This window comes from Platichthys flesus, chromosome 4 (genome assembly GCF_949316205.1).
Source record: "Platichthys flesus chromosome 4, fPlaFle2.1, whole genome shotgun sequence".
NCBI classification, from domain to species: Eukaryota; Metazoa; Chordata; class Actinopteri; order Pleuronectiformes; family Pleuronectidae; genus Platichthys; species Platichthys flesus.
In genome coordinates, this window is record NC_084948.1 from 3,637,352 (window position 1) to 3,664,945 (window position 27,594).

Below are 27,594 nucleotides of genomic sequence, written 5' to 3' on the forward strand. Positions count from 1 at the left end.
GAGGGGACAGGGACCGGCGTCTGAAAAAGCTTTTATTTTGCACTGGTCAGTGTCAGAAAAAACACCTACTGACAAAAGAAAGATCACTGAAAAGCAAAAAATATGTATTTTTCCACTCTTAGCTTATGATGCTCATTCAAACAGTGCCCACCCTTGGTTAGTGTGAAGTTATTCACTGCCGCAATCAAAAAGACACAGTGGTGTATTGTGTTAGTGATGACCCTGGGAAAGACATGGCTGGTACGTTCTTTTTCAGAATGAGGAATAGGGTTAAACATCATTTGGGTTTTCTCTGAAATGGTAAAAGGAGACGGGCTTGCTTTGTCTGGTGTTTTTCCATCTTTATTCTGGTGTTTGTAAAAATGGACACTGTGGCTGTGACGTTGACTGTCAATGAGAATTGCTGAGTAAATTCAAGGGCTCCACTCCTGAAGGCCTCAAGTTCACTATTTTCCCATTTTCATACTGTGCAATATCAAGTGTCTTTGCTGCTCACAAACATTTCACAAAGCTGAATAGGAGAAGAAAGAAGGGGCTTTATGGTTCCAGCGAATTAATGGAAAGTAGGGGCGTGTTCATTTCACATTAACACTCAATTAAATCTCTCATCCTGCTCTTCCATCAACTCAATCTGAAGTGATCAGTTACAGCTCTCCACTTGGAAGGGAAACATGGTGCACATTCTGTAAAACCTGATACAAGTTTTGTTTTCACTGTAAAAATGGGAATTGCTGACACTCAGTAGACTCCCGCAAAGGCCCAAGAGTCTCCTCATGAAACCTCATTTAAATTCACTAGATCCAGTTTTTTAACAGACCCATAAATATCAGTACCACAAACATGTCTTTCTCATCAAGAGCCATGAATTATTGTCAGAAAACAATGATAATTTACGAAAAAATGCCCTATTTCAAAATGTCATGGTAAGCGTAATCCTGCTAACAAGACTAGAATGGGACACCGCAGAGCACATAGGTCCACCACTGCTCAACAGTCCCCTTAAACTCAAGCTGCACCAATTTGCACACACTTAAGTAATCATATTTTTAAAACTGACCTGACCCATACCACATGCTTCCACTAAGACTCGTGATCATTTGTCCAGTAGTTTTTGCATAATCTTGCTTGTAAACTCACAAACTGGAGGTAGCAATATTTGTTAATCTTGAGCATATTCAGCATAAGGAAAAAAACATCTCAATGCATCATATTTGAAGTTGTACCTTTAGAGATAACACAGCTAATCCTCCTGCTGTCTCCCAGTGGCAACTCAACATTTCACATGTGGCATCATTAATGTGCTCCCATGCCTCTGAGTACTCTCCTCTCATAATGAAGGAGAGTGGAGGCCTCTGGTTCCAAACTACTTTTCTTTAAAGTGTCCTTGATGTCCTCTGGGACTCCGGAGAGCCAATACAACTCTTCACTGTGTATTTCCAGAAGACTTGCTGACTCACATACAAATCTATATAAAACCTATGTAATGTTTAGGTTGCAGTCCTATACTGGATATGAACTGAACCGACTCAGTTGGCATTCAGACTTATGCAGAGGCAGACGGTTTTCTATCAAACCTGCAAATATGCTGAGTCATATTGGAACATCAGGACAGAAGTTGTTTTCTAGAGAGAAGAATGACTTCTGAGGTTAAATGAAAGTATACTATAACATTGTCCTTTATCCACACTCTGAAAATAAGGGAAGAATCGTGCGTCTAGCTGAGAGGACGGGTGAAAAATTTAGAACGATTGTGATGGACTCGAACATCAATAAATAAACCTTCTTTATTTTGTCATCTTCTCTACAGGAAACAGGAGCAGCTGAACATCTCCACTGTCCCTCTGGGAGAATGTCCCCCCTCACCACCCCGCACTGCACCGCCCACCATGAAGGTAGGACAGGACACACATGAGCATTGGTGTGGATGTGCACACATTTGTGTCAACACACACAATTTTTTTTTTAAAGACATTGATTTACTGACTTTTTCTTTGACAAACTTTGCCCTTTAGACCTTTAAACTAATCAGAAAACGTATTGATTCTAAATATCCTCATGAGAAACCGCTACAGCAAGCGCAGCAGATCAGAGAAAAGCTGCAGTGTCACAACTACTTAAAATTCACAATGTGACACACATAACAAAACTACAATTAAAATAAAGGAATTTTGTTCTTTCTTACAGTTGAGACTGCTTTATCTCTTACATTGATCAGCCACAGCAGTGAAACTGAAACACATACGTCCCATTAACATCTTAGTAAATTAATTGTATAAAGTTAATAGAAGATGTACAAGGTGGTTAGCACTGTCGCTTCTCAGCAGGAAGGTTTCCAGTTCAGATTGTGGTTTGGCCCATGTCTGTGTCAGTTGTCTCCAGGGAGCTTCCTCTCAAAGGAAACATGCAGATTGGGGTTAGATTAATTAGAGACTCTAAATTGACAGAGAGTTTGAATGGTTGTTCGTCTTTGGCCCTGCGATGCCCCCTAAAGACCTGTTCAGGTTGTACCCCGGTACTCACTGGTCAGCTGGGATTGGCTTAAGTTCCCCATGTGAGACTCAAAAGGAAAAGCAGTATGATAATGAATGGATAGATAATGGAATTCAAGTTGATCACCCTACTCCATTTTCTTGATTTTTGCTTCTTTTTCATGGGGCAGTTGAAATCAAGTTAGGTCAGATTCTCTTCAAAAAACGGTTCTCCATAATTGATGTCCAATTTTCTCTCACAGACAGTAAACACAGCTATGTCACTGTGTAAATTGACTCCCTCAGTTTTGCCATGGCAGCTCCTCTATGCTTAGAGTAATCCTTTTGTCTGTGTATAAATAAAGTATATAAATCCTTCTGAAGGCAGAATAAGAGCCCAATATGACAAGCAAAGGCAAGAACAGGACTGTGTTCTGTGACAATGCCATACATTCCTTTGATCGCTTCATAATTTGACTCCTTATGACTCTACTACTGTCAGTGTTTCCCATAGAGTTGATTCAGTCGGTTGTGGTAGCGTAGGTGTGCATTCACGTAGTTGGCTAGCTGTGTACGTCGACTGTAAAACTTTATGTACGATAGCACTAACTTTTTACGTACATTTTTTGGGTTTCCTTATTAAACTCTGGCGGGACAAATTAGAATATGGCAGGCTGAGTTTGGAGAACTTGAGCTGCACACTGTGCAGTCGCTTTCAAGGTCATGACCTTGCTTGTTTTTACTTCTACAATGATTTGGAGCCTTTAGGTTGGTTTGGCTCTTTCCAATAGAATACTGTGTTTTGAAAAAGGAATTGCAGTTGAAATATGGTAGTACAGGCTGTTCTGACCACCAATTTGTCAAGTTCAGTCAAGAGGATCCTCTTTCTCGTGTTGTCTCATTGATCCATGAGATTATTGTGCACATGTAGAGAAAACATTTAACAATGTATATGGTTTTGTCCCAGGGACCACCATTCTTACTAGAAAGTAATCCGCTGCCCACTGATGTGCCTACGTGCGCGCGTGCCTATGTGTGTGTGTGTGTGTGTGTTTGTGTGCGCAAGTGGATAGAAGGAAGTATTAAAATTTGGTTTTCCATGTTGTTTTATTTAAAAACCTCAAACAAATCTACAAAAATTTGTAAAAAACAAATAAACGGTTAATTTTCAGTGCTTAAGAATTGAAAACAAAATTTAAATGTAGTTTGTAGTTGTACTGCATCTCAGAACCATATGTACCTCAATATATAACGTTCATGACTTAAATGTACAGATATGTAGCTGACATGTTGAGAGAATGTTAAAGTAACGATGATCAACAACAATCAACATAAACTGGGGCTACAACTGAATAGGGAAGATGACAAAGTAATGCAGAATATGTCCTAAATGATAAGCATACAATATCTCACAAACAATTGAGGCCTAAGTTCAACCTCATGATCACCAGCAGCAAATCCCACCTACTGCGTGAGTAGTACTTCTGTGTGTGTGTGTCTAGAGCTCTCCTAAGAAATTGTTTCTCAACCAGCAAACGTTGTAAAGTTGACTGTTATTGCAATTAATTGTTTTGGCTATTATGCCAATTTATTTTTCTTATTACAAAGTATTTGTTTTTCGCTCTTTTGTTTTATTTCATATTTTCATTATTAATTCTGCCCTTTTGGGCCTTCTTTTTGGGAAAATAAAATTTCCCATTATACAAACTACATCTCCAAGACCTCCTGAGAGTTTTTCTACCTAGCTCAACCGCTCTTCTACATCTACCTTTAACACACATGCACAGGGGGAAACTACTGGCAGTTTCTAGCCCCAAGCTGGTTTCAAGGTTCCCCTCATCACCTTTATATTATTTTAGACATATTTTTCTTATTTTAAATATTTTTCTAGATATTCAAGTTTAATCTGGAAATGTGTTGACATATCAAAGCAAATTTCGCGGACCCCCTGCAATGCCGTCGCGGACCACCAGGGGGTGATATTATGAGGTGTAATGGTTTCAGACGTACATTGCTGATGAATTTGTCCTTCCTTTTTCTCCCAGCATGTTAAAAGAGGGGATTTATTTTGCAGTAAGGCCGATTAAGAAATACAGAAACTGGCTCCTGCAGAATGGAGACGCTTGTGTAGCATGTCACCTTGAACTAAGCCATCATTATTGAACCAGCTTATGACAACACAGAGGGAGAAAGTACAGAAAAGAGGAGAGTCAGACAGGGATAAAGTTTGCTGAGTGGAATATATACTGTCAGGCCAGGGCAGAAAAGTAAAAATAATAACCTAAGACTGATATGATGAATGAGAAAAACACAGATCAAACCTTAAAGGATCACTTTCCTACTCAGTGCTTAGCTGATTTCTGCCAATTATAAATCACCAACCCACAGTTTTTCCGAAAGTTACAATAACATACAATCATAGTTCCCGTTAAATTAAAGCCAAGATTTATCAGATTGTGGCTGCTGTCTGCACGAAACAAGAGAAATAAAAGGTTGTACAACAAAGCAAATGTGATTCTGTGGCTCATAAATGAAAGATTAAATCGGAAAGCCTAAATGCAGTAATATTGACCGAATCATTCAAAGAAGTCTCCACCCCTTCACTGTGAGTTTTTATACACAACGATTTCAATCTGGTCCTGTGTTGTGCGTGTTACAACGTATTTATTTGCATTGCCCTTCCAATATAGTGGCCATAAATACAAGCCACCTGGATGGCCAGAGTGGCAATAGAAGTTTATAAAGTATATAAACCTGGTACACAGATTGCTACTATGCTATGTAGCTGTTTGTAGTACGCTCAAGACTTTATCTAAGCAAACCGAACATGCTTTAAAAAGTTAAAGTAAGGAAATGTTGTTCTCCTTAGTCTTTGAGGTCTTTTATTCTTTAGGAGAGGTAATCTCAAGGTCAGAGGTCATAACACTTGTGTGTACACATCAAAGTTTCCATATTAAGATGGAAAACATTAACAGCTCCACAAAAGGGAAGCTATCGCCATCTGGTGGCTGGCTGCAGTATAGGCTATAGATCCTGCCTCCTCCATAATAATGAATGGGACATGGACCAAACTAAAAAGTCTACATAAATGTTTTATTTAAGGAGGTTCAGTCAGACAACCTTGTGTTTGAAACTTTTATTGCAGCAGCAAAACAGAGTTAGGCATCTAGTTTCTGACTTCATCACTTCCCCAGAGAAAATAACCCTACCATCGTTTATATTATAGAGGCTCGTGGATGAGGGGCAGCTCAAGTTTGCGGCCTGAACTAGTTTGCAAGCCCCGCTCCACTGCTCATCACATTGATGTTTTAGTTCACTGCTTATTTTCCGATAAGATTGGGTTTAATTATTGAATGCTATAAAAAACGCTGTGAAACGTCAAGATTGACAGCTGAGGTTGACTCGCGATTGGTGGAGCATATGTATTTGCAGGACCTAGCTGCCACGTCTCGTTTGTATCGTCTCTCTGGAGTCCCACGGGACATCAAGGACACTTTAAAGAATAGTCCTTTGGGACAAGAGGCCTCCACTCTCCTTCATATGCTTTTTTTTCGTTGTGCCGTACTCCAAGGCATAGGACCACATAATTGATGCCAGATGTAAAAGGTTGCTCTGCTGTGATATCTCTAAAGGTACAACTTCAAATAATGGCGCTGTTTATATTCAAGATATTGGGAGGAAGTGGAGAAGTGTTGCCCATCTTTATCTTCAATTTATGTTTAACATATTAGTTAGCAGTGGTGGAAAGTTATAAAGTATGCTCACTCCAGTGCTCGACTTTATTCATGAACTGAGTATTTCCATTCCTGAAGACAAATAGAAAGGGTTAAGTCCTATATTCCAATTTAATTACAGGTAATGCAGCCTGTGTGTGTTTGTGTGTGTGTGTGCGCACGCACTCTGTAGTCACACTATTTTAATGTCAACAGTCAAATTGACGCTTTCATTGAGACAGCAGATTATAGACTGTTAGGTAGCTGTTAACCCAGACCTACAGAGTGTGTTTGTGTGTATTTTGTGTTGTCTTTGTGTAGTTTGTAGGCATATACACACTGGAATGGCCGCTTTTGTTTTGTTGCTAGCCGCCTGACTTGATTTTCCTGTTTGAGCTTGAGACGTTTAAAAGCAAAATAGAGATGTAAAGTGAGTGGGAGGGAAGTTCTTTAGTAATTGTAGACGGGTGTTAGAATAGAAGTAGGACAGATAGAAGGAAGACATGGACGGATCAGATGTTGCAGCTGCTGTTGTTATGGTGAGTCTGTATTTTAAATAAAAAGTCATGAACTTTAAAAGTGTGTTTATCTGCATATAAATCCTGCAATTGAAATGAATCTAAGCTAAGAGGATTTTAATAACCTAACTGACATCAGTGCAGCTAAATAACCGCAGTTACAGTGTTGTGATTGAATTATACAAACGACGCATCCCTTAAACTTTCATGTTTATATCTTTTATTCATAGCAGATTTACTCCTACGTTTACAGCATATCACAACAGTATTTCATAACCCAGGGGCCACACCACAACAGTTTTGACTCAGGTATCAAATACAGATGTGTGTCGGTGCATATATGAGCCAGTTTTCAACCTACAGAGCTATGTAACTGTATTTTAATGCACATCTGTCCCCACCTTGTCGTGGAAAGACGTGTCTGTGGATCACGCTGCAGTCATTTGAGGACAGAGCAAACTCTGATGTGCAGCTAGTCTGAACAAAGCTCTCACATGTTGCAAGCAGAAGTGAAATGCTTTCAACTAAACAGGGAGGAACTGTTGAGGCTATAACAAGAGCATGATGCTCAACGTGGGAAAAGAAACAAAGCACCTTAGCTGTGTTAGAGTTTTATTTTAATCATATCATAAGTTAGATGGATATTTTTATGTAATATGCTTTTATCCTGAAGATGTCAGGAAATGATCATTGCCGTCGACGTGCGACTGAATATGTTCATGACTCCACATGAATATGTAAGAATTCTTGCAGCCGCTGAGTGTCAGTCAGTCAGAGAAGCAGCTGATCTAATCTGCCTGCAGTCTGTGGTAGGGTTGCCATGGGAGATAAGAGATGCTGATGTTGTTGCTGGGCAAGAGAGAGAGGGAGAGAAGGAGAGAGACTTTGAGAGTAAAAAGAGCGCAGTGGAGAGAAGGAGAGGGAAAAGATAAAGAAATCAAAAACAGCCGAGAAATCCTGAGATGGTTAAGAAAGATAAGGGAGGAAATTAGCAGAATGAGAAACACAGGCGTCTCTTGTCCTTGCTGTGGTCTGGTCACTGTGTAGTGGAGCTGATGATTTAGCACAGTGTCAGCAGCACAGGAGCCCAAACACACCCAAACACGGCCAGAGGACCAGCTTCATCAGTGTTTTTTTTACTGGTCAACAGTCTGTAAGGGCGTTATATGATATCTTCATCAGAGAGGGAAGAACCTAAGGCTGTAAAATACGGCTTTTCGTCTTTTAGTTCCTTTGATCTCATGTAATTCCATTTAACATATCACATGCACACACACACAGGTTTGCACAGCTATCCTTATTAGGACTTTGCATTGACTTCCATTCATTGTGGGGAGCCAAACCAAAACCTTATACCTGACCTTCACCTTAATGTAACTATAATTCACATCTTACCTTTTAACCAATCCATTAGCCCATCTCGTCTAACAACGATTTAGCCTCGGGGGGCGACAGACAATCATTTAGGGATTCTGGTGTACAGCAGATGTCTGGAACAAGACTCCATCTTCAGTTCACTGTACACTATTTAAAGAGTACTGTTTCTTCTGTCACACATGTTGACAATTCTCCGCACAAAACCCAAACATCTTTTTATGTTATACCAGATTTTAGCTGATGTTTATTAGTAGGTATCTTCATAGAAATAGAGACCAATTAAAAAAACAGATGTATTTTGGTCAGTGTTAATCCTCTTTTGTTCACATCTCTGAATGTTTACCTGCAGGTTGTTAATATTCACAACATGCAGAAAGAGTTTATAAAGATTAACCCTTAACCTTGACCATGACCATGGTCTAGTAGTCCTGACAAGGTCAGTGTTCATACCGGAAAAATTCTTGAAGAGGTAACAAATACAAGGACACACACACGGTTAATTTAAAATATGTTAATATTTACTAGTTAAATGTGTTCTAACCGGAAATCTCTTTGATGTGTGTGTGTGTGCATGTGTGCGTCGTACTGTTGGTGATGACAGATTTCCACCAAAGTGCAGGTAACCATTGCAAAGAATAAGCGCTCTTTTTTATTACAATGGTTGTGTCAAAATGTGGACATTAAGAGTTTTTTACTGCTGGAATAGAGTCATTGAAACAGCTGTAAAACACCACACCTCTTTCACACCCTCTGGTTGAAGAGCTGTGGTTCGATGGTGATGCATTTATTTCTCAGTTCCTCTTCTCTATCTTTATTTTATGGTGCTACTTAGTGTGCAGCACCCTGACAGGTGCAGTGTCAGATAGTGCGTGATATTAGTTGTCATATTGATTTACAGTAAGTCATAGTTGAATTTTGTTCATTCAATCTTATTTTGGTAATATTCTGTGAACTGTACAGCAGCATTGAAAAAGGAAACAACAGTTCTTTGTAGATTCTGTACCGGAAAAACTTATGTGAATTTCTTTCTCTCAGACAGACTTTCTGTTAAATGGAAATTTATTTTATGATGAGAAAATACATCTATTTCATATGAGTGCATACCTGTACAGTTTAAAAAAGCCTACCCATGCACATTGCATTCATATGTGATATGTGCACCTAACCTGCAGCACATACACACAATGCACGTAGACCATTATCACCCTTACAGCTTCTATGCGAGGGGAAGATGGAGGCCCGGCTGTGTGAATGCGTCTGGGGATGCATGTGTCTGTGTGAGCGTCGTGTTGACTTGTGGGTGTGTGTTGCTCTCTGAGGAAGTGGCTGCTTATCAAGAGTGTGCGTGCATGTGGGTGTGAGCGCCGGGTTGGGTGCGGCTCTGTCCTGCCCTCCAGACAGAGCTGTTCGAAGAGAGTCCTACACAGTCGCCAGCCTATGTTGCCCGTGTAAGACCTTTAAATTCAGACGCCTGGGGTTGTAAACGGAGCGTCCAAACACTCTTTATGAGGTGTAAATTAAACTACGTCCTGTCTGGTGTCAGTAGACGTTTGTACATCATTGTTTTGCAAGTTTTGAAATCTTCCCCTCTCTCTGTTTCAGTCTGCGGAGTTCTTTGATATGCTGGAGAGAATGCAGGTATGAGATTCTCAAACTTTCTACTTTACTTTTTTGTAAATCCCACTTATTTCTCTACTTTCCCTGCATCTCCTCCTCGTGACACCATCTGTATGTCCCTCTTTCTACTCAACCTCTTTAGTGTTGAGCAATAATTGCATAATTGCCAAGTAGCAGCATGTCCATGCTTTCAGGATATTGTTACACAGTGATTGTTTCATATGTTTTTTTTTAATCTATCATCCAACATAAACCGGCACCCACAGAGACCTTGCTCATCGAGTCTGATGCTTTTTAATCTATTTGTTCCAAAAATTAGCAGGAAGGCAAATGGATTTGAGCAGTGAGGATGATGTCAGGTCTGAAGCTGTCAGGAACAAGGTCAATTTAATCTTCTGAAGAACTAACGCGAAAGGATCACTTTGGGTTCGTAGTCCATTTCAGGATATATCTGTGGTTTGATACGCTACCTAGCCTGACGTTGTCAGACTCACAATTCTAGTCAGAATGTGAGTCTGAGACCGCTCCATTGGGCTGTGATTATGGGGCGTGTTTCAACTGACCAGGAAATAAAATTCCTCTTCGCTCAATTGGATAGACCTACAACCAATCAGAGCAACATAGTATGTGACGTATGCTAAGCAACGCATTGTAAGTTATTTACTAACGCCGGGTTCACACCGGACGCTGAAGCGCAGCGCCAAGCCTTAAATTACAGCTGGCTCCCATCCACTCCCATGTTAAAACTTTGTGCCGGTCACACCGGCACAAAGCCGTGCAGCGAGCGTTTCGGCGTCGAGTCTATTTTTTGCGCTTGACGCGAGCTAATCGCACCAGGAAACACACTGAAAAACGAATTCAACCCAAGGGCACTTTGATGACGTGGTTGATTACGTTACCGTTGATCAGCTGTCCATCATCGTATAAAGCCCGCCCTGACAATCTGATTGGCCCGGTCGGGCATAATTTCTCCTCAACGGAGCGACTCCAGACCGAACTTCCCGACCTAAAATGTTGTGGACGGGGCTAAGTTCGTCTGGCATCCAGGCTATACGCTACCAGCACTGAGGCCGTATATTAAACTAAGAAACAAATGTCTCTAATTCCACTGTCCCAAACAGCTTGAACAACTCTCTAGACCACTTCTGACATCCAAGCTGTTCCAAAATCTTTAATGAAAGTTTCAGTTCGAAATGTTAATGTGATTGACACAACAGGAGGTCGCATTTATTTTTAAACGTACGACAACTCTGGACGAAAAATACAAACTTGTTGTGCAAAGGCATTTGAACTGGGAAGAACTTTGAACAGGACGTGGAGATGCTGAGATGGTACTGTCGCAGGTCTGCTGGGTTTCGTCTGTCACTCAGTCTGTGGCCTGCGGACTGACATAACTATTTTTCTCACTCTCTCAGTATGGAATACATTGATTTTTTTCTTCTTCTGAATAGTTTGTGCCTGTCTCTTTGTGCAACCACTTTGTTCCAGCCACAGGCCCCTAAGGTCGTGGGCAGTCTGGGTTCTAGAAATATTGCAGGGAATGAAATGAGTCCAATATGTTTAGGTCTGAACGTGATTTGTCTCAGAGAGGAAAGAGTTAAGGAAAATGCCTTACTTTGAGAAAGATGTATGTATACCTTTATTAAATAGTATACACTATGATTAATTGAAACTAAATGTTTATCAATATATTTTATATCTCCTGCTGGTACCCATCACTAGATGCTGGTTATTAAACAGATAATTTGACAATATAGTAAAACACTAAGGTAGTTAGATACATAATACGTTGTAAACTATTTATTATTATTACAAATGCTAAATAGAATAATATGTTTGTGTTGTCAGTAAACTCCATTAAAAGAATTGATGTTGGGTTGATATTAAGCAATTGGATTCCATTATTGAACCGATCTCTGAGAAATGCACATTTTTTGTCATGCAGCCTACAGGCATGTTATGGTTAAATTCTGGCACGTCGCAAATTTTGGTCGGCCGTCATCAGTCATGAGTTGATTCTTCAAACTAAGCCCACTTTTCCTCAGAATGTCTGCACGAAATGGCGAAACTAAATAGTAGAAAATGCAGCAAGAAAGAAAGAGATAAAGGGAATCTTACTCTCCGACAGTGGGAGAGTTACAGTGTGAGCACATAAATGTTTAGCTTTGGCATTCAATCCCTTCAATTTACATGAACAATGTGAGGTAGAATTGAATCTCTAAAGTTGCACAGTGTTCGCCCACCTTAAGGAAGCTGCCCTGCACGAAGTCCGCCATCCCTTTGTTTGTTATTTTGCCATCCACAGTGTAGAACACAAAACACATCCATTCGCATTGTCTCGATTCTGATAGCGAGCCACCTATGATGGATCTTAAAGTAAACAACTTAAGGTTGTCTTATGAACTTCAAGACTGTATATATTTTAAATTCAACAGGTCATGTCAGTTCAAATATGAATCCGCCCCCACGTTTGAATGACTCTTCCGGTTTTGATTGATAAATGACAGAAGCCCATCAAGGGTTATTTCCTGAGCTTCCTGCCTGATACAACGTCATCCTCACCTTATATCAAAGAAAACTTTTGGAATACATCAATACATCTAATGTTGCACTGGTTGACATGTTCCTTCAGGTTAAATAAGGTCAGATCTACCATACTGCTGCTCTAAATACTCACTAGTACATTAATCTGCCGATGTAAATAGTCCCGAAAATTCTAATTTTTGAGGAAGCCTTGCTAAAATTACAGGACCAAGGTGTTGGTTTCTTTTTAGGCTGAGTGTAGTGAAAATGGAGAAGGAGATGGAATAGCACAGTGTCGGCTTTTTTTCATGAGATTTGTAGACAACATGAAAAACTTAGGATAAGGTCAATGTCATCCTTTAGTTTTGAATCAGGGTTTTCTCCTAAATGACACAGAAAGCTAAAATGAGAAGAGTGTGAAAATACAGGCTGAACGAGTGTGACCTGTGGGTGGCAGCCAGTCATTGCAGCGTGATGGTCAGAGTCACACACACACACACACACACACACACACACACACACACACACACACACACACACACACACACACACACACACACACACAAACACTCACAAACACACATGCACACACTCACAAACACACACGCACACACTCACAAATAAAAATATTGAAGTGGTGGTGGTAGTGTGTGTGTGTGTGTATGTTTATCATTCAATACGTTTTTTGTCCTCAATCCTGCGATCACTCATGTAGACGAGCTGTCCCAATAGGCCTGGATTTGGAATTGGCCAATTTACTCTCTTTCTATCAGATTCGCCTTTTATATTTACATAAATATGTGTGTGTTTTTGTGTTTGTGCTTCTTTCTATGTGAGGACCATAAGCATAGACCTAATTGAGTGAGGATGTTTTGACCAGTCTTCACTTTTTCAATTGACTGCTCGAGGGTTAAGACCTACTTTTATGGGTTAAGGTTAGTGTTAGGGCCAGGTCAGGGTTAGAGTTAGGTTTACGTTAAGCTTAGTGTAATGCTGCGTTCACACCGAACAGGATCATGCAGGGTAATTTGTGTTTGTAAGGGTTCATCTCATGAATAAACACAACCGGTGAGTATTTCCCTGAGACTGTGATGACTGTCTGAGGTCACTACAGTTGCTGCATTGTACATGTTGTGGAAACACCGGGGGAAGCCGTCTAATTGCGTCTTTGCATTGACTTAGCATGTAATCTAGATGTGCCAAAATATGTGCACCACAAAGCTCAGGCTTTTAGTTGTGATGGTAAAGGAACGGCGAGGTAATACATTATGCTAATGAGCTTCCTCACTAAGATAGAAGTACATCAATGTGTGTGTATATGTGCACGTCTGTGTGTGTATTATCATGTATTTCTCATTCATATATCATCTTACTAAAGAGATGATATGATCTGAAAACTGCCATGTCATGTTTTACAAGTTTTTAATTTCACAAAGAAAAAAAAAGAAAAAAGCTTTTTGACCCTTGTGCTTCTCTGTCCTCATGCTGCGTTCGGACACTAATAAGATCCCTAAAGCTGAAGAGACCAAAAAATGGAAGGTGTGACCAGACACACATGCTTTTTTATGTCTTGTGTGGATCTCATCAGTTTGTGTTATTATGTTCCCAGTGTCTCTGCGTGTTTTCCCTCATCACTACTTCACCTAACCTCTAATTTGCTGTGCTGATGCTTTTGTCTCATCCGTCTGCTTACAAGTGATTCCCGAACACCCCCATAAACACTTATATACAGATATTTCTCAGGTTTTTCAAAGTACGAAAAATCGATGGTCTTGATTATAAACTGAATGACCCCCAACCGTCAATTGATCCTCTCCGGCCTGCCAGTATCCTGACCCCTGCTGCTGCAGAATGTAAATGTCTGGCCGTCTGTAGCGCCGCAGACAGGGCCTCCGCAGTATTTAGAGGTCACGCATCAGAGCTGCACTATGCTAGCAGACTGCCAGAGGACTGCAGGCTCATTAGAGCTCTTAGCCCGAGGGGCTGCTGAATCAAAACAGTTCTGAGATCATGAAGGGATGACACACCCTCATTGACGTTCGCCGATGACTCTGCATTTCAGGCTGTTGCATCATCACCTCAGAGTCCATTCGGCATCATAAGCTGTGTTACTCTCTTTTTCCTGTGTTTGTGTTTGTGGCTGAGCCTGCAACTGCATCATTGTAGTGTTAAGTGGATGAGGTTAATTTATATTTTTAACCGTGTGCTCCTTTTCTTTTTACACAGGATGATTATATCCCCTACCCACGGATAGAAGCCGTGAGTCATCTCTCACCCACACATCTCTCATAACACTTTTCTCATTTGTAACCTTTATCGAGGTGTTTCCAATAATAGATAAAAACATTTAAAGCATTTTTTAATTATTATGACCTTCTATGTCGTGATTATTAAGCCTTTAGCTAAGACTTTGAATGCCTCAGAGCTCTACCTTTTATTGAATTTTTCATTTTTTTTGCCCAAGATCCTGGAGAAGGGTGGTCCGTACCCCCAGGTAATCCTACCACAGTTTGGGGGTTACTGGATCGAGGATGTGGAGGCACAAGCAGGGACCCCCTCCTCCTCGGAGTCTAGTTTCTGTGAGGAGGAGGACAGAGAAGATGGCATGAGCCCTGGTGGGGGGCATAGTTACCGCCTGGAGTGTAACAGCACAGCCCGTGCCTACCGCAAACACTTCTTAGGCCAGGTAAGTGTGTGTCTATCACCGTCACATTCATCGTATGTTTGATTAACGTTGTGTTTCAACTAAAATCGCTGTCTCATGCCACCTTTTGTACTTTTCCTACACGTTCAGGAACACATGAACTACTACTGCACAGGCAGCAGCATAGGGAACCTCATCATGTCCCTGAAACACGAGGAGGCAGAGGGACAGGAGTTCCTACGCATCATGCTCAGGTACAATTGCAGAAACACACTGCGAGTAGTAGTGTCTTAATTTGATGATTGACACTGAATCCAATCTTACTGATGGAGACAGGATTAGTCTTTATGCTACTACATCAGACAGACATTCCTGTCAAAGACATACAAAAAATGATATTCATGGTGGCACTAAAGTAAATGTAAGTAGATCACTTGAGTCAGTAGGAATCATCCTCATGGGACCCTGAATCCCTGCTGGAAGTGGACCAAACCAGTAACCAATAAACCAACAGACTGACATCTCCATCCACAGAGCCACAAAAGTAGGATGGATTGTAGTTATTACTGTTGTGCTCTTTATCATGATTAACTCGGGACAGAGTTGTGCTGTTTTATTGGACAGCTTTCCTGTCATTACCACAGTTGGTGAGATTTTCATGAGCAGGAAACAACAGTGAAGTGAAGTAGTTTTTTGTTGAGCCATTGTGAACACTGCAGGGGACTGTAGCCAGGTCGTGGCTGATCTCCTCTTTCACAGTCGACAGTGAGAATGATAGTAATATGGCTACTTGGTATTAATCAGCCTGCCATTTGCTGTTGCTTTTCATGCCTCCGCACCGGCGATGCAGTGGCAGGGGATATTGTGTTTTTGAGTTATCCTTCCATTCATACGTTCCATTCTTGTCAACACAATATCTGCACCTGACTGAACTAAATTTGGTTCAAATGTTCAGTTGGACTCAAGGATGAACTGAATGGATTTTTGGTCAAAGTTGGTGTGACTTCATAAAACAATTTTTTGTCATGTGAATCCAATATCTCAGGAAGATCTCCAGCGAATCCTTTCACATTTGGCATTATGAGTCTGGTAAATAAGTGCACTGGTTAGTCGAGGAATACAAACACAGAGCTGTCATTTAAATGTTGTCAATTTAATAGAACAATTCTCTGCTTCCTGTTGCAGGTCGAGGACCAAATCAGTCCATGACAGGATCTCTTTAGCAGGCATCAACCAGCTGCCCAGTGTGCCTCAGATTGCCAAGGTAACACAGCAAGTACATACTGTAGACAGTACTTTATAAGGAAGGCAATTTTCCATGGACACACAGCAGCATCAAAACATAAAGGAAACTTTAAGAGCTTGATACGTGGCTCACTCTGAACTGAGAGATCGGAGCTGGAGATTGGAGGATATCATTACAGCAACACGCTGACCCCGTACTTTAATCAGTTCCTAGCAGCACTCAAGGATTTTTTACTAGTCTTTAAACACATAAAACCCTAATCCAACACAAGACACAATAATAAAGTTGAACACTGAAGTAGATGTAATAGAACAAACGCACATACTCTAAAAGTTGAACATTCCAGTAAAACAAGACAAACTCAGGCAATGTCTGTCGTAATTGTTTTTCCCATTCAGCTAATTTAGTTTTTTATTTCGAATTGTCTTCCAGTGACAGCAATCACACAAATTACCATGATTGCTCCCAAAGAGCCTTTATCGCCCTCTGGTGGCCAGCTGCAGTAAAGGTGACAAACTCTGTCGCCTCCATGTTAACATATGGGACGAGGACCAAATTAGAAAGTCAAGTAAATGTTAAATAAATGTTTCTCAAAGATCATTTCTGACAATTTAATAAGTTCTTTTCACACTGAAATGTTCATTTTATTCTTAAAATGTATGGTTCTAATTAGATACTTGATGCTGCTAAAATGGGGTGAAACGTAATGATTGACAGATGAGACTGACTCTCGATTGGTCGATTGCATGGACCAGCTTGCTACTGTGGTTCCATCCCCCCATCACTACACTTCACACAATGGTTACAAATACTCCGGATGGCAGTGTTGTTATTCAGGATATTTTGGCTTCATTTTTGGATCAAGGGATGAAGTGGAGATGCATCGTCTATCTCTATATACAGTCTATGAATACCTAAAATTACTTATTTCCAGATAAGAAAGCGTAAAACATGACAATTAAATGAAGAAAAGTACATGCTTCATTTTTACACTTCAAACAGTAATTAAAGGCAATTATGAGCCCGATGTTTAGACATGGGATTGAATTATCCAGTCATGGATAGAAAGTTATCATTCAGACTTTTAGACAACAACAAATGTATTTTAACCAGTAAATTATCTGAACTCTGTCTTAAGCATTAAATCAACGGCATGAAATAGCTCTCGCTGTCTGAATCATATCGTAAGAATATATGTAGAATATATATGTTTCCAGTGTTTATACTGTATAAGGATAGTTCAGTCAATTACAACAAGTCTCTTTTTTCTTTCAGCTTCTGTGTGAAGATGCCACAGGGCTGAAGTTCAACCCGGCCCTTTACCCTCGGGTCAGTCTCTAACTAAACTCCCACATTGTGAACAGTTATATTTGCAATCATGATAGCATGTGTTTCCTTTTCCTCTCTCAGTGTAATTTAATAGTTTATTTTCTAATATCTGCCAGAACTTTTTTGTAACCTTCATTAAGACTTGAGCCTGAACTTATGCCATGTTCACTTAAATACTTTATTAACTTGTCGTCCTCTCACTCTAAATCTGAATAATTATCTAAATTTAGCCCCTGTCAGCCCCCTGCCTCTTTAACGTCTGCCCGGCCCAGTATGTACATCGTACACTTTCCTACATAGATACGATGGATCTCATTTCTCCTCCGGTGCGCCTGGTGGAGCAGTGTGATGGAGCATGCTCTCAGCCTGTGCCTCAGGGTAGGAAAGAAAAAGCCATCTGTGTCTCGGCCAGCAAGAGGCGGCGACAGGATCAGTGCCCTTGCTGGGGGCCGTGACAGTTTGTCACATGTCATGCTTTTACGTAACAAGGGCCCAATAAACCTGCCCTGGAGATGTTTTAGGGGGGAGGAGGAAAACATGTTTTTCTAAGGACTACAGCAAGCAAAAAGCCTGCAACAAGCTGAAGAGATGAGTATGACTATAAAGACTGAGCGATGGTATTGTTTTTGTTTATGTTTAGGGATCCCAGTTGATTGTGGCTTTTGACGAACATGAGGTGAACAACACCTTCAAATTTGGAGTCATCTACCAGAAGTTTGGGCAGGTGAGCGATCTTATTGAACGAGTTGTCAGTATATTCCAGTTTATCTCTGGTATACTATCTGATCTTATCTCTGGTATAGTTTCCCTTGTTTTCTGTTCTCTCACCTATTCTGTGTCCCTTCTCTCAGACGTCAGAGGAAGAGTTGTTTGGGAACAACGAGGAGACACCAGCGTTCAAGGAGTTACTCAGTATCCTTGGCGACAACATTGATCTTCAGGACTTTAAAGGGTAAGAAAGGAGTGGGATGGAATTGAATGTGAGAAAAGAGGCAGCGCAAAGTGCAATAAATGTGAACAAAAGATGGCAAGATTCGTTGAGATAAGAACATGGAGAGACCCAGAGAAAAGGTTGCACAAGGATGTAAAGAAAGATCCTTTTAGATGCATCGCGGCAGAAAACCTACATCCGAGGAAAAAAGTCTTGCACGGTAAATAAATAACTAATCAGACCTCTATTAATTGCTTGCAGGGTTTTTATTCAGTTGTTAAGTTTAAATGGTAAATGGTTATATAAATATATATATAAATATATATATATATATATATATATATCGCTTTTCTAGCCTTGATGACCACTCAAAGCAATTAACAGCACAGTCTTCCATACACCCATTCATACAGTACATCTATGCGAATCACTCATGAACAGTATCTTGCATAAGAACACTTTGGCATGTGGAATAGTGTAGACTGGGATCAGACTCTACCGCTCTGGTTAGTGGATGACATGCTCTACCCCCTGAGCCACAGCCACCTCTCATGACATGTGTGTGTTTTATACTGCAGTGCTGTTTCCATTACTGTAATTGTCAGATAGTGGAATAGCTTAGTTGAGATAGACAAAGCTTTTCTTTTGCCATTGTATGCTAAGGTTAATAAGCTAGACTTAGCTGGCCAGCACAGAAGCACTTACTATGTGAAGACAGATTTCCCAAAAAGACTGATGGTGAATAAATCCACAGGGTCTCCTTTTGTTGTTGGCTTTCAGCCTAAGGGTTTGGACCCTGGATATGGATATTTCATCAAGTTGAAGGGACAATGAGATTCAAGAGCTTCAGTCGATTAGGGTCAATGCTGGTTTCAATGTGCTGGAAAAAACCAACACCTGATTTCCACAGCAGAATTTAGAAAACATTTCCTGCCTCCATCAGTCTCTACCAAGACGCCTACCTTCTTCCAGACGATCTCTCTTGTTTGTGAGGACCCATTAATGTTTTCCAGAGTTCACATTTAAAAAAGGCTTAAGACAAGCTTTAAATTGTAGCTGATATTTTACTACATGTCATGTTTGTGTGAAACTGGCACAACATGTAAAGAAACTGACATTCACAATCCACAAAATCAAATGCAATTACTGGAGGCTGGAGACACACAGAGAGCATGACACGCGTGTTTTGACGTGCTGACAGGTTTCGCGGTGGGCTGGATGTGTCCCACGGACAGACGGGGTCTGAATCTGTTTTCACCATCTTCAGACAGAGAGAGATTATGTTCCACGTGTCAACCAAGCTTCCCTTCACCGAGGGAGACGTCCAGCAGGTACCAGACTTTAATGCCGGATTCATTATCGTTACACTGAAGGTGTTATCCATGTAAATGTATTATGTTAATTCTCTTTTATAAATCAATCACTTTTATTTGGTGTGAAGATGCTAAAATCCTACTAATAAGAAACACTTGTTTATGTGTCTTAGAAGACACATTTTGCTCTCGAGCAACGTGCTGACACTCTGATAAATATTTTCTCCTCAGCTCCAGAGGAAAAGGCACATAGGAAATGACATCGTGGCCGCAGTCTTCCAGGAAGAGCCCACACCTTTTGTGCCAGACATGATTGCCTCCAACTTCCTGCATGCCTATGTGCTGGTGCAGGTTGAGAATCCGTGTACAGAGCACACAACATACAAGGTACGAAAACAGAAGTGAGGAAATGACAGGATTTCTGTTGCAAGGCGCTGTGTAATAACTGCGAAAAGTAAAGAGACTTTGACAGAACTAATACTGTGCGACTTATCTATTCATGTGCACAGGTGTCTGTGACAGCGAGGGAGGACGTGCCTCCTTTTGGACCCCCTCTCCCGAACCCAGCTGTCTTCAAGAAGGTGAGAGGCAGCCTTCAGTCTATAGATGTGGTCTCACTTGAGTCATTAATCTGATGACTTCAGACTTGGCCATCTCAGAAACGACTTGCTGCTCGACTGCTTATACCTCAGCGCCGGTGACAGCCAGCTTTTACTATGTTGCTAGAAACTGATATTATTAATTTATTAAAAAAACATATAATTTACTTTGAGATCCAATTCAATGTTTAAGATTTAATTATTTGTTTTTAAAAGAGCAGCAGCCTTTTGACCCATTTCAGCAAATAAATGTAAAAATACTCATTCATCCATTAGAACTTGGAACTTGGGACTTGACCCCTAATTTGATAACCATAGGGCTAAATCTGACTGTATATGAACAAGTTTTTTTGGGCGTTGGAAAAGGTCAGTATACATGTGTTATGAACACATTGTCCGATGGGACCTTTATCCCAATCAACAGTTCTATAAACATCTCCAAATTTGTCTAGACCCTTCCATAACAGGGCCTTTTTTTAAAGATTTTTCCACCTCTCCATTGAGGTAATTGAATCAGTGTCTTTATCGCAAAGCCTGCCTCACTGAAGGACACATGGACTGCCTGGCATGTTTGCAATTGTCAATTGTCAATTCACTTTGCTGTTTCGCATACACTGGAAAGACTGGAAATAAGTGCTTGTTAGTAATTTGTGAGTTATTATATGATTGAAGGTTTTGGGTGTAAAAGAACCTTCGCGAACCTAACCAAACCCTGTCTGTGACCACACGCAATGAAATTATATTAAAAGAGGACCTCGTGTAACTTGGACTTCTGGGTCAAAATGATGTCAGAATGACAATCCTTATGGTAAATTTACCACAAAAAGGGTCTTCATAAATTATTCTAGGTGCTCTGGTTAAAAAGTTAATTTGTGTATCAAAAATGTCGTTTTCGCTCTACCAGATGGTGGCAATCTTGGATTTCGGGGTCAAGATGATGTCTAAATGGCAAAATGATGTCAGAATCACAATCCTTATGGTCAATGTACCACAAAAAGTGTCCTCATACATTAGTCTAGGTGCTCAGGTAAAAAAGTTACTTTTACAAGATAGTGCCGCTGCCATTTTGGATTCGGCCCTCTGGCGAAAAATGCCGACATTTTTGTGAGGGACATGGGGGCTAAATTTTTTATAAATGGTGTATAGATCTCAAATCAGTCGTCAAAACATATTTGCCAGAGAATGGTCACGGAATTGAGGTTCCTGACCCTACTACTTTGAGCATTCTACAGAACTTTGACTTTGGACAGTCTAATACTTCTAAAACCTACGTTTTAACATCTAGTCTGAGAACCATCTCCATCACTTAACATTACTCATCTAAACCCAATAAACAATTTGGTACATTGTTTTGACATTCGACCCTATGCAAACAACTTTATTACACTTGGGGCAAAAAAGATTGTACAAAAAGACATAGACAGACAGGTACAAAGTACAAGATACGATAAGAAGCTAAATGAGGGATAAGAATATAAAAGAATACATATAGATTAGATAACAAAGGTAATGTCATACAAAAGTTAAGAGGATGAAGAGATCAGCTACATCAGAAAGAGTGAAATGATTTGGAGGTATAAATATAACTCGAATACTCAGCAGAGTGTTGATCTGCAGCGTATTGTGAGAAAAAGAGGATTTGAGGCGGATGGAAATTTAATTCATTGATGGTGATCCTGGTGATCAGTCATAAGGCTGCAGAGCTGTGATCTGTATTGTGTCGATAAAGGTCACCTTCTCCTCATCACTGCACCCACCCCCACTTCTCTAGTTCCCCATCTAACCCCACCCCCACCCCCCCTCTCTCTTTCTCTCTCTCTCTCTCTCTCTCTCTCTCTCTCTCTCTCTCTCTCTCTCTCTCTCTCTCTCTCTCTCTTTCCCTCCCTCTCTCTCTTATTCTCTCTCACCAGGGTCCTGAGTTCCGTGACTTCCTGCTGACAAAGCTGATAAATGCTGAAAACGCCTGCTACAAATCCGACAAATTCGCCAAACTAGAGGTGAAGCACACTCACTCGGCCACAACAAACACCACAGCAGTGTGCCGCCAACCGGCCTCATCCAAACTCATAACCATAATCGCCATCCCAATCAGGCCCCACACGGGTTTCATTTTCCTGGATCTGTGAATTGATTTCAGGGGCGAACGCGAGCTGCGCTGCTGGACAACCTCCACGATGAGCTGCACAGGCAGAGCCAGGCCACGCTGGGCCTGGGCCAGGCGGGAGAGGAGGACAAGCTGGAGAACGGGGGACATGGGGGTCTGCTGGAGTCCTTCAAGGTGAACATGAGCCTGTGCCATATTTGTATAAGTGGCCGTGTTTTCTCACCTCTAGCTCAACTCAAGCTGCTTTCAGACATACACTGAACTCTAGAGATCCTGCAGACCTTCTCTGGAGGGTCCGTATGTGTGAACGCAACTATCAGAGTCAGTTACTGTGGAGATTCCCCAGAGTTTCTCTGACCAGCCCCCTCGTAAAATGAGCCAAATGAGCAGATGTGAGAATACAACATGATAACCTCCAGATGATTCAAAGCGAGCAAGTGGGCATGTTGATGACTTTTCTGATATTTTAAGCAAATTTAAGTAACTGAAATTTCATCATCCGGAGTTCATATCTGAAACCGTTTAAGATAATTCAATGGTTTAAACCACCGGTAGTGACATCTCTGCTGTTTTTCTCTTTCCTCTCTGAAGACTTTGGTAATATACGAGTGTGTCTGGGCATTTTGGCGTGTGTGTGTGTGTGTGAAATGGTCCGTCTCCCTTTATGAATGTCTCTTTTTCTTCCATTTTGCCTCATTTTGTTGTCTCACTTTGTTCTCATCGATCACTGTGGCATCAAACTGTTTTGTGGACAAATTAAGAAGGAATCGATGTTAAAAGGCCTATTACCACATGTCTTTTTGGTCTGTGTGTGTGTGACTAATGTGACAATTTCATTCTCTTAATCTTTACAGGCATTGTGGACAGCTACTTTGCACTTTCTGCAGTCAGTGCCAGGGGGCGCTGTGCTCCTTGCGCTCATGGCAGTCATTGTGTATTACCTGTCTGCATTATTGTAAATGCAATGGAGGCTTGCCATTTGATCAATAAAGAATTATTTGGTATTTTGTGTCTCTTCATCAAAGAAAATAATTACTTTTAATTATGTATCTGCAATAGAGAAATCGATTTAAATGATTTGAAAATACATACATATACATTTACATATAATCAAATATTATAATTTTATAAAACTGTTGACAAAAATGAAGTAAGTGAATATTAAGTCACTACAACCCTGAGGATTTGTACATCTCTCCATCCATTCCAACACGCTCATGTATTTTCTTTGAGAACATTGCTCTCTGGTGGAGACGTTGTGCAACAGCAGCTTTCTTCCTTATTCCAATTTGTATAAGAAATGAATTAAAGAATCCACATCTTCTCTCCTCTCTGTTATTCCACGTATACTTCCCCTTACCCATGTGCCTCTTTCCCTCATCAACTCCTTATCTGCTTCCTCTCCATGTTCCAGAGAGCCATGCGTGTCAGGAGCCACTCCATGGAGACCATGGTGGGGTCTCACCGCCATCGGAGCCCTGGGGTAGGAGGCGGGGTCCCAGCCAGTCTGAGCGGCGGCGGTCTGCCGCAGAGCACCAGCGAATGCACAAAGAGCACTTTCACTGTGAGTAAAGGAGGGGAAGAGAGGAAGGAGAGAAGCATGAGAAATATGAAGTACTAGAGAACTATGCCTTTTCTTCAAATACCCAACTAATGTAATTTATGTTTTGTTTCCTTGAAGCCTACAGCACATTGAATTACATTGAAATTAACTTTTATTAAATTCTCATTTCTTTTAGGAGCAAAATGTATTAAAAAAAATATTTGACAATGCTTGATTTAGATTATATCATAGCTGCGGCTGTATTTTGAATGCAACTTGGCACAGAACAAAGATTTTGTCTCTTATCTATCTCTTACATCAGAGTTGTGTTTGGAAGTAATTTACTCACTATCTGTGTGGATAGGAGGAATGATCATACCCAACATTAACTCTATGTACAGACTGGAACGTCAGTAATATTTAAAGAGGTCAGCATTTGTCCCTGTTCCTCAGTCTTTAACTTGTGATCTTCAGCCTCCGGTGTTGTCTGGCAAGTCTCCACTGAAGAGCCCGGTGAAACGGCGCTCAGGCCTCTTCCCTCGTCTGCACTCCAGCACAGAAACCCCCTCGGACAAACATGCACGCGGGTCAGTCTGCTCAGTATCATGATAACAAGAGAGTGACCAAAGGTGTTCTTCTTCCTGCAGCCCAGAAAGTCTTGATGTTGTTATCGCTTTGACATGTTTCCTGTTTATCTTCAGTGATCAAAAGCCTGCAGAGTTTTGCCCGCTGTCCCAAGAAGTGAGGTCAGAGACGTCATCCAATCCCAGCTCTCCTGAGATATGCCCCAACAAAGAGAGGTGAGGCCAAAGATTACAGTTTTTCTCATGGAGGCCATTTCAGACGTCTTTGAAAGTCTCAGGAGGAGGACAGCAAAAGCTAAACTCAGTCAAGTTTCTTTTTCTCAGCTGTTTTCAAATGGGCTCGGCACAGACGGTGATACCCAGTGAATCTCATCAGTAGAAACCCATGCTTCATCCCTAGTCCTCCTGTCAAAAGCTGTTTTCAGACATGACCTCTGGAGGATGTCCGCACAATTTAGTCTGGCCTTTCTCCAGAGTTTACCTTTCACACATGAACGACGCAGCAGGAGATTCTCCGCACAGACAACACAGAAATCTCTGGAGCGTTTAGGTGAGGGGCGGAGCAGCAGACTGAGGAAACATGTAACACCTGAAGGATCCTAAAGACATCTTCATCCTTGTCTTCTGCAGGTGTTGCTCGACTTTTTCATCCTGAGATCATTTTGATTATTTTTGTTTTATTTTCCTGTTTGTAACGTGTTAGAAACATCAACTCACCCACTCACTCACGGAGGATCTCCTGCTGTGTTCTCACATCCACTCATTCGGACATTCTCCAGATTTTTTACTGGGTAGCCGACAGGAGAAACTCCGCAGAGAGTCCGGAGCCTCTGGCTCTGACATTTCCACTCTCACTCAAAGCCCCCTGTCTGGAGATTACCTGGAGTTCATTGCATGTCTTACAGCTAAAGTCTCTTTTCCCTCCGCAGGCCCTTCATCAAGCTGAAGGAGTGCAGCGGCGGCAGGCCCAACATATCTCGCTCTTCATCCAGCACCAGCAGCTTCAGCAGCACCACAGGAGAAACAGAGACTCTGGAGGAATTGGACACAGTGAGTTGTTGTGCACATTTTAGTGAGCCGGTCTTCATTGGGTGTGATTGGCTGGAAGCGGAGAGAGTACACTGGTGACACGTTCTTAAACAAGAGTGAAGTTGTTGGCCGTGTCGGAGCTTGCACAGTTGAAATGGTCTGTAATTAGAGCTGTCTAATAGAGAATGTTGAATGTCAGCACATTGATTTTATCGATTACAGCTCATATCACTCGCTGTGCATCGGATGACGCCGCTTGTCCGCGTGGTTCTATCCTCTGTGAGAAATGCATCTCCCACTCTCAGCGTTTAACTTTGGAACTGCGTTCACGGACCCACAGTGTGTCGTTAGGTTGTCAGACTCATCATTACTGCAGAGGCAGAAGGGGAAAATTGATTACTTAAAAGGAAATGTATGGCGTTTTACAAAGACATCAATAATTCATTCTGTCATCATAAAAGCCCTCTTTAAAATTTGATGGATTAAAAGGAACATTTTGGGACATATGGTTATTGAGTCTTTGCCATTGAGAGGAGAAGATTGATGTGACTCTCATCTCGCTTTGTGTGTTCACATGAGTTCCCGAAAATGTATGTGAACGTAACCTCGAGTCCGAACAACAAATTGGACAGTCTGCAAAGCGTTTGGGACATGAGTTGCCAAGTTGCTGATGTCATCACTTAAAAAAAAACAATCTTTTTATACAATAATAATAATTTGACAATCACCTGGAAATAGAAGCCTTAAATGTGAATTTCTCAAAGGTTTCACTATTGTCACTTGCAAACTGCAAACTTCCTCTCTCACAAGCACCTAACTTTTTAGCTGAAGATGATACATATATGTTTTAGATTATTTATGTGTCTGTCACTCATGATCCTTTTTCTTTGCTCCTCGTTATAATGTAATTATTGGAAGGAGACACATTAAAGCAACACATTTTTTCAACATGTTGACTTTTAAGAACTGAAGTCAGAATGATGACCTCACAACAAACCACGTGAAACTTTTTCATGAAACTTCATATTAATCAGGTAGTGAAGTTGCGCCTTTTAATATTTTTCTGGTTTCAGGAGAGAAATGTCACAACTGTGGTAACACTTTCATCTCCTGATGTCACATACAGACATATGCAAATGCGCGGCATCACAATGTGGACGGTTATTGTAAAGAACATTCTGTTCGTGCAGCTCTTAATGGTTCTCCAATCACTTTGTCCCCAAAAATACAGTATTTAATCTTAATGATTTACTGTTCAAATGTAATACTGGTTGTACATCCATGAAAACAATTTTGAACATTTTTTTTTTAAGAAACAAAAAGGTATATCAATACGATACTGTTTCCTCTCAACTTACACTTGGACTCTATGAGAGGTCAATGCAGACTCCAACATAAATATTCACTGAGCCTCTACAGTTCTTTTCCTCCCCCACCTCTTCCTCTGGGTTAAAACTGTGTTCCCTCCCCCCAGGGTAGTCACCCCTCGACAGCTGCCTCCTCTGCTTTCAGCCCCTCTCTCAGTGTCGACAGCCAGGGATCAGGCACCCCTGTCATCATGTGCCGCAGTCCAACAGGTAAATCTTCAATTTGTCACACAGGCACACAGAGCATCTTAACAAATATGACTTTTTTGTTATCTCTGATGAGCACTTACTTCCTTTCCTGTGCATTTCCTTCTTCTAGCTGCAGCTGATGGAAAAAACAAGACGTCACCGAGGTCAAACTTGAAGTTCCGCTTTGACAAAATGAGCCACTCATCTACAGCTGTAAGTCTTAAATTTGAAGTTTGTCAGATCAGCCTATAATATTCTCAATTAATAATATTCTCGTGTGTGTTTCCTTTCATCGAGTGTTGCTTTTAAACCGGAGCCGGCTGAAACTTGACATATACATGGGCAGCATTAGTGAAGCATGTTGGGATACACTCACAAACATCTCATTATCTTTTGGATCATGAAACAGTGGAGCTGGTGTTGACTAATGAGCCAAGATTGATAGATTCCTGCTGTCAGCCAACACTCTCCTCTAACTGGCCTCTCTCTTCTCTCTTCTC

At 41.0% G+C, this 27,594-nt stretch overlaps 1 protein-coding gene across 7 annotated transcripts in view; it reads left to right on the plus strand.

Moving 5' to 3' along the window:
* Positions 1–27,594, plus strand: part of rap1gap2a (RAP1 GTPase activating protein 2a) — a 92,362-nt gene that overhangs the window by 62,044 nt on the left and 2,724 nt on the right. For 3 of the 7 annotated variants that reach the window (XM_062385678.1, XM_062385677.1, XM_062385674.1), the window contains 21 exons: positions 1,808–1,892; positions 9,679–9,714; positions 13,723–13,755; positions 14,443–14,475; positions 14,681–14,902; positions 15,011–15,114; positions 16,046–16,124; positions 17,382–17,435; positions 18,076–18,159; positions 18,287–18,387; positions 19,568–19,697; positions 19,911–20,066; positions 20,189–20,260; positions 22,189–22,275; positions 22,416–22,556; positions 23,797–23,946; positions 24,400–24,512; positions 24,627–24,725; positions 25,439–25,559; positions 27,013–27,115; positions 27,225–27,593. In XM_062385678.1, coding sequence (XP_062241662.1) covers positions 1,808–1,892; positions 9,679–9,714; positions 13,723–13,755; positions 14,443–14,475; positions 14,681–14,902; positions 15,011–15,114; positions 16,046–16,124; positions 17,382–17,435; positions 18,076–18,159; positions 18,287–18,387; positions 19,568–19,697; positions 19,911–20,066; positions 20,189–20,260; positions 22,189–22,275; positions 22,416–22,556; positions 23,797–23,946; positions 24,400–24,512; positions 24,627–24,725; positions 25,439–25,559; positions 27,013–27,115; positions 27,225–27,346 — 2,125 coding nt within the window. In that variant the 3' untranslated portion in view covers positions 27,347–27,593. Of the gene's footprint in view, positions 1–1,807; positions 1,893–9,498; positions 9,587–9,678; positions 9,715–13,722; positions 13,756–14,442; positions 14,476–14,680; positions 14,903–15,010; positions 15,115–16,045; positions 16,125–17,381; positions 17,436–18,075; positions 18,160–18,286; positions 18,388–19,567; positions 19,698–19,910; positions 20,067–20,188; positions 20,261–22,188; positions 22,276–22,415; positions 22,557–23,796; positions 23,947–24,399; positions 24,513–24,626; positions 24,726–25,438; positions 25,560–27,012; positions 27,116–27,224; position 27,594 lie in introns of those variants that run through there. The other 4 variants (XM_062385675.1, XM_062385676.1, XM_062385679.1 and 1 more) reach the window with 4 other exon arrangements.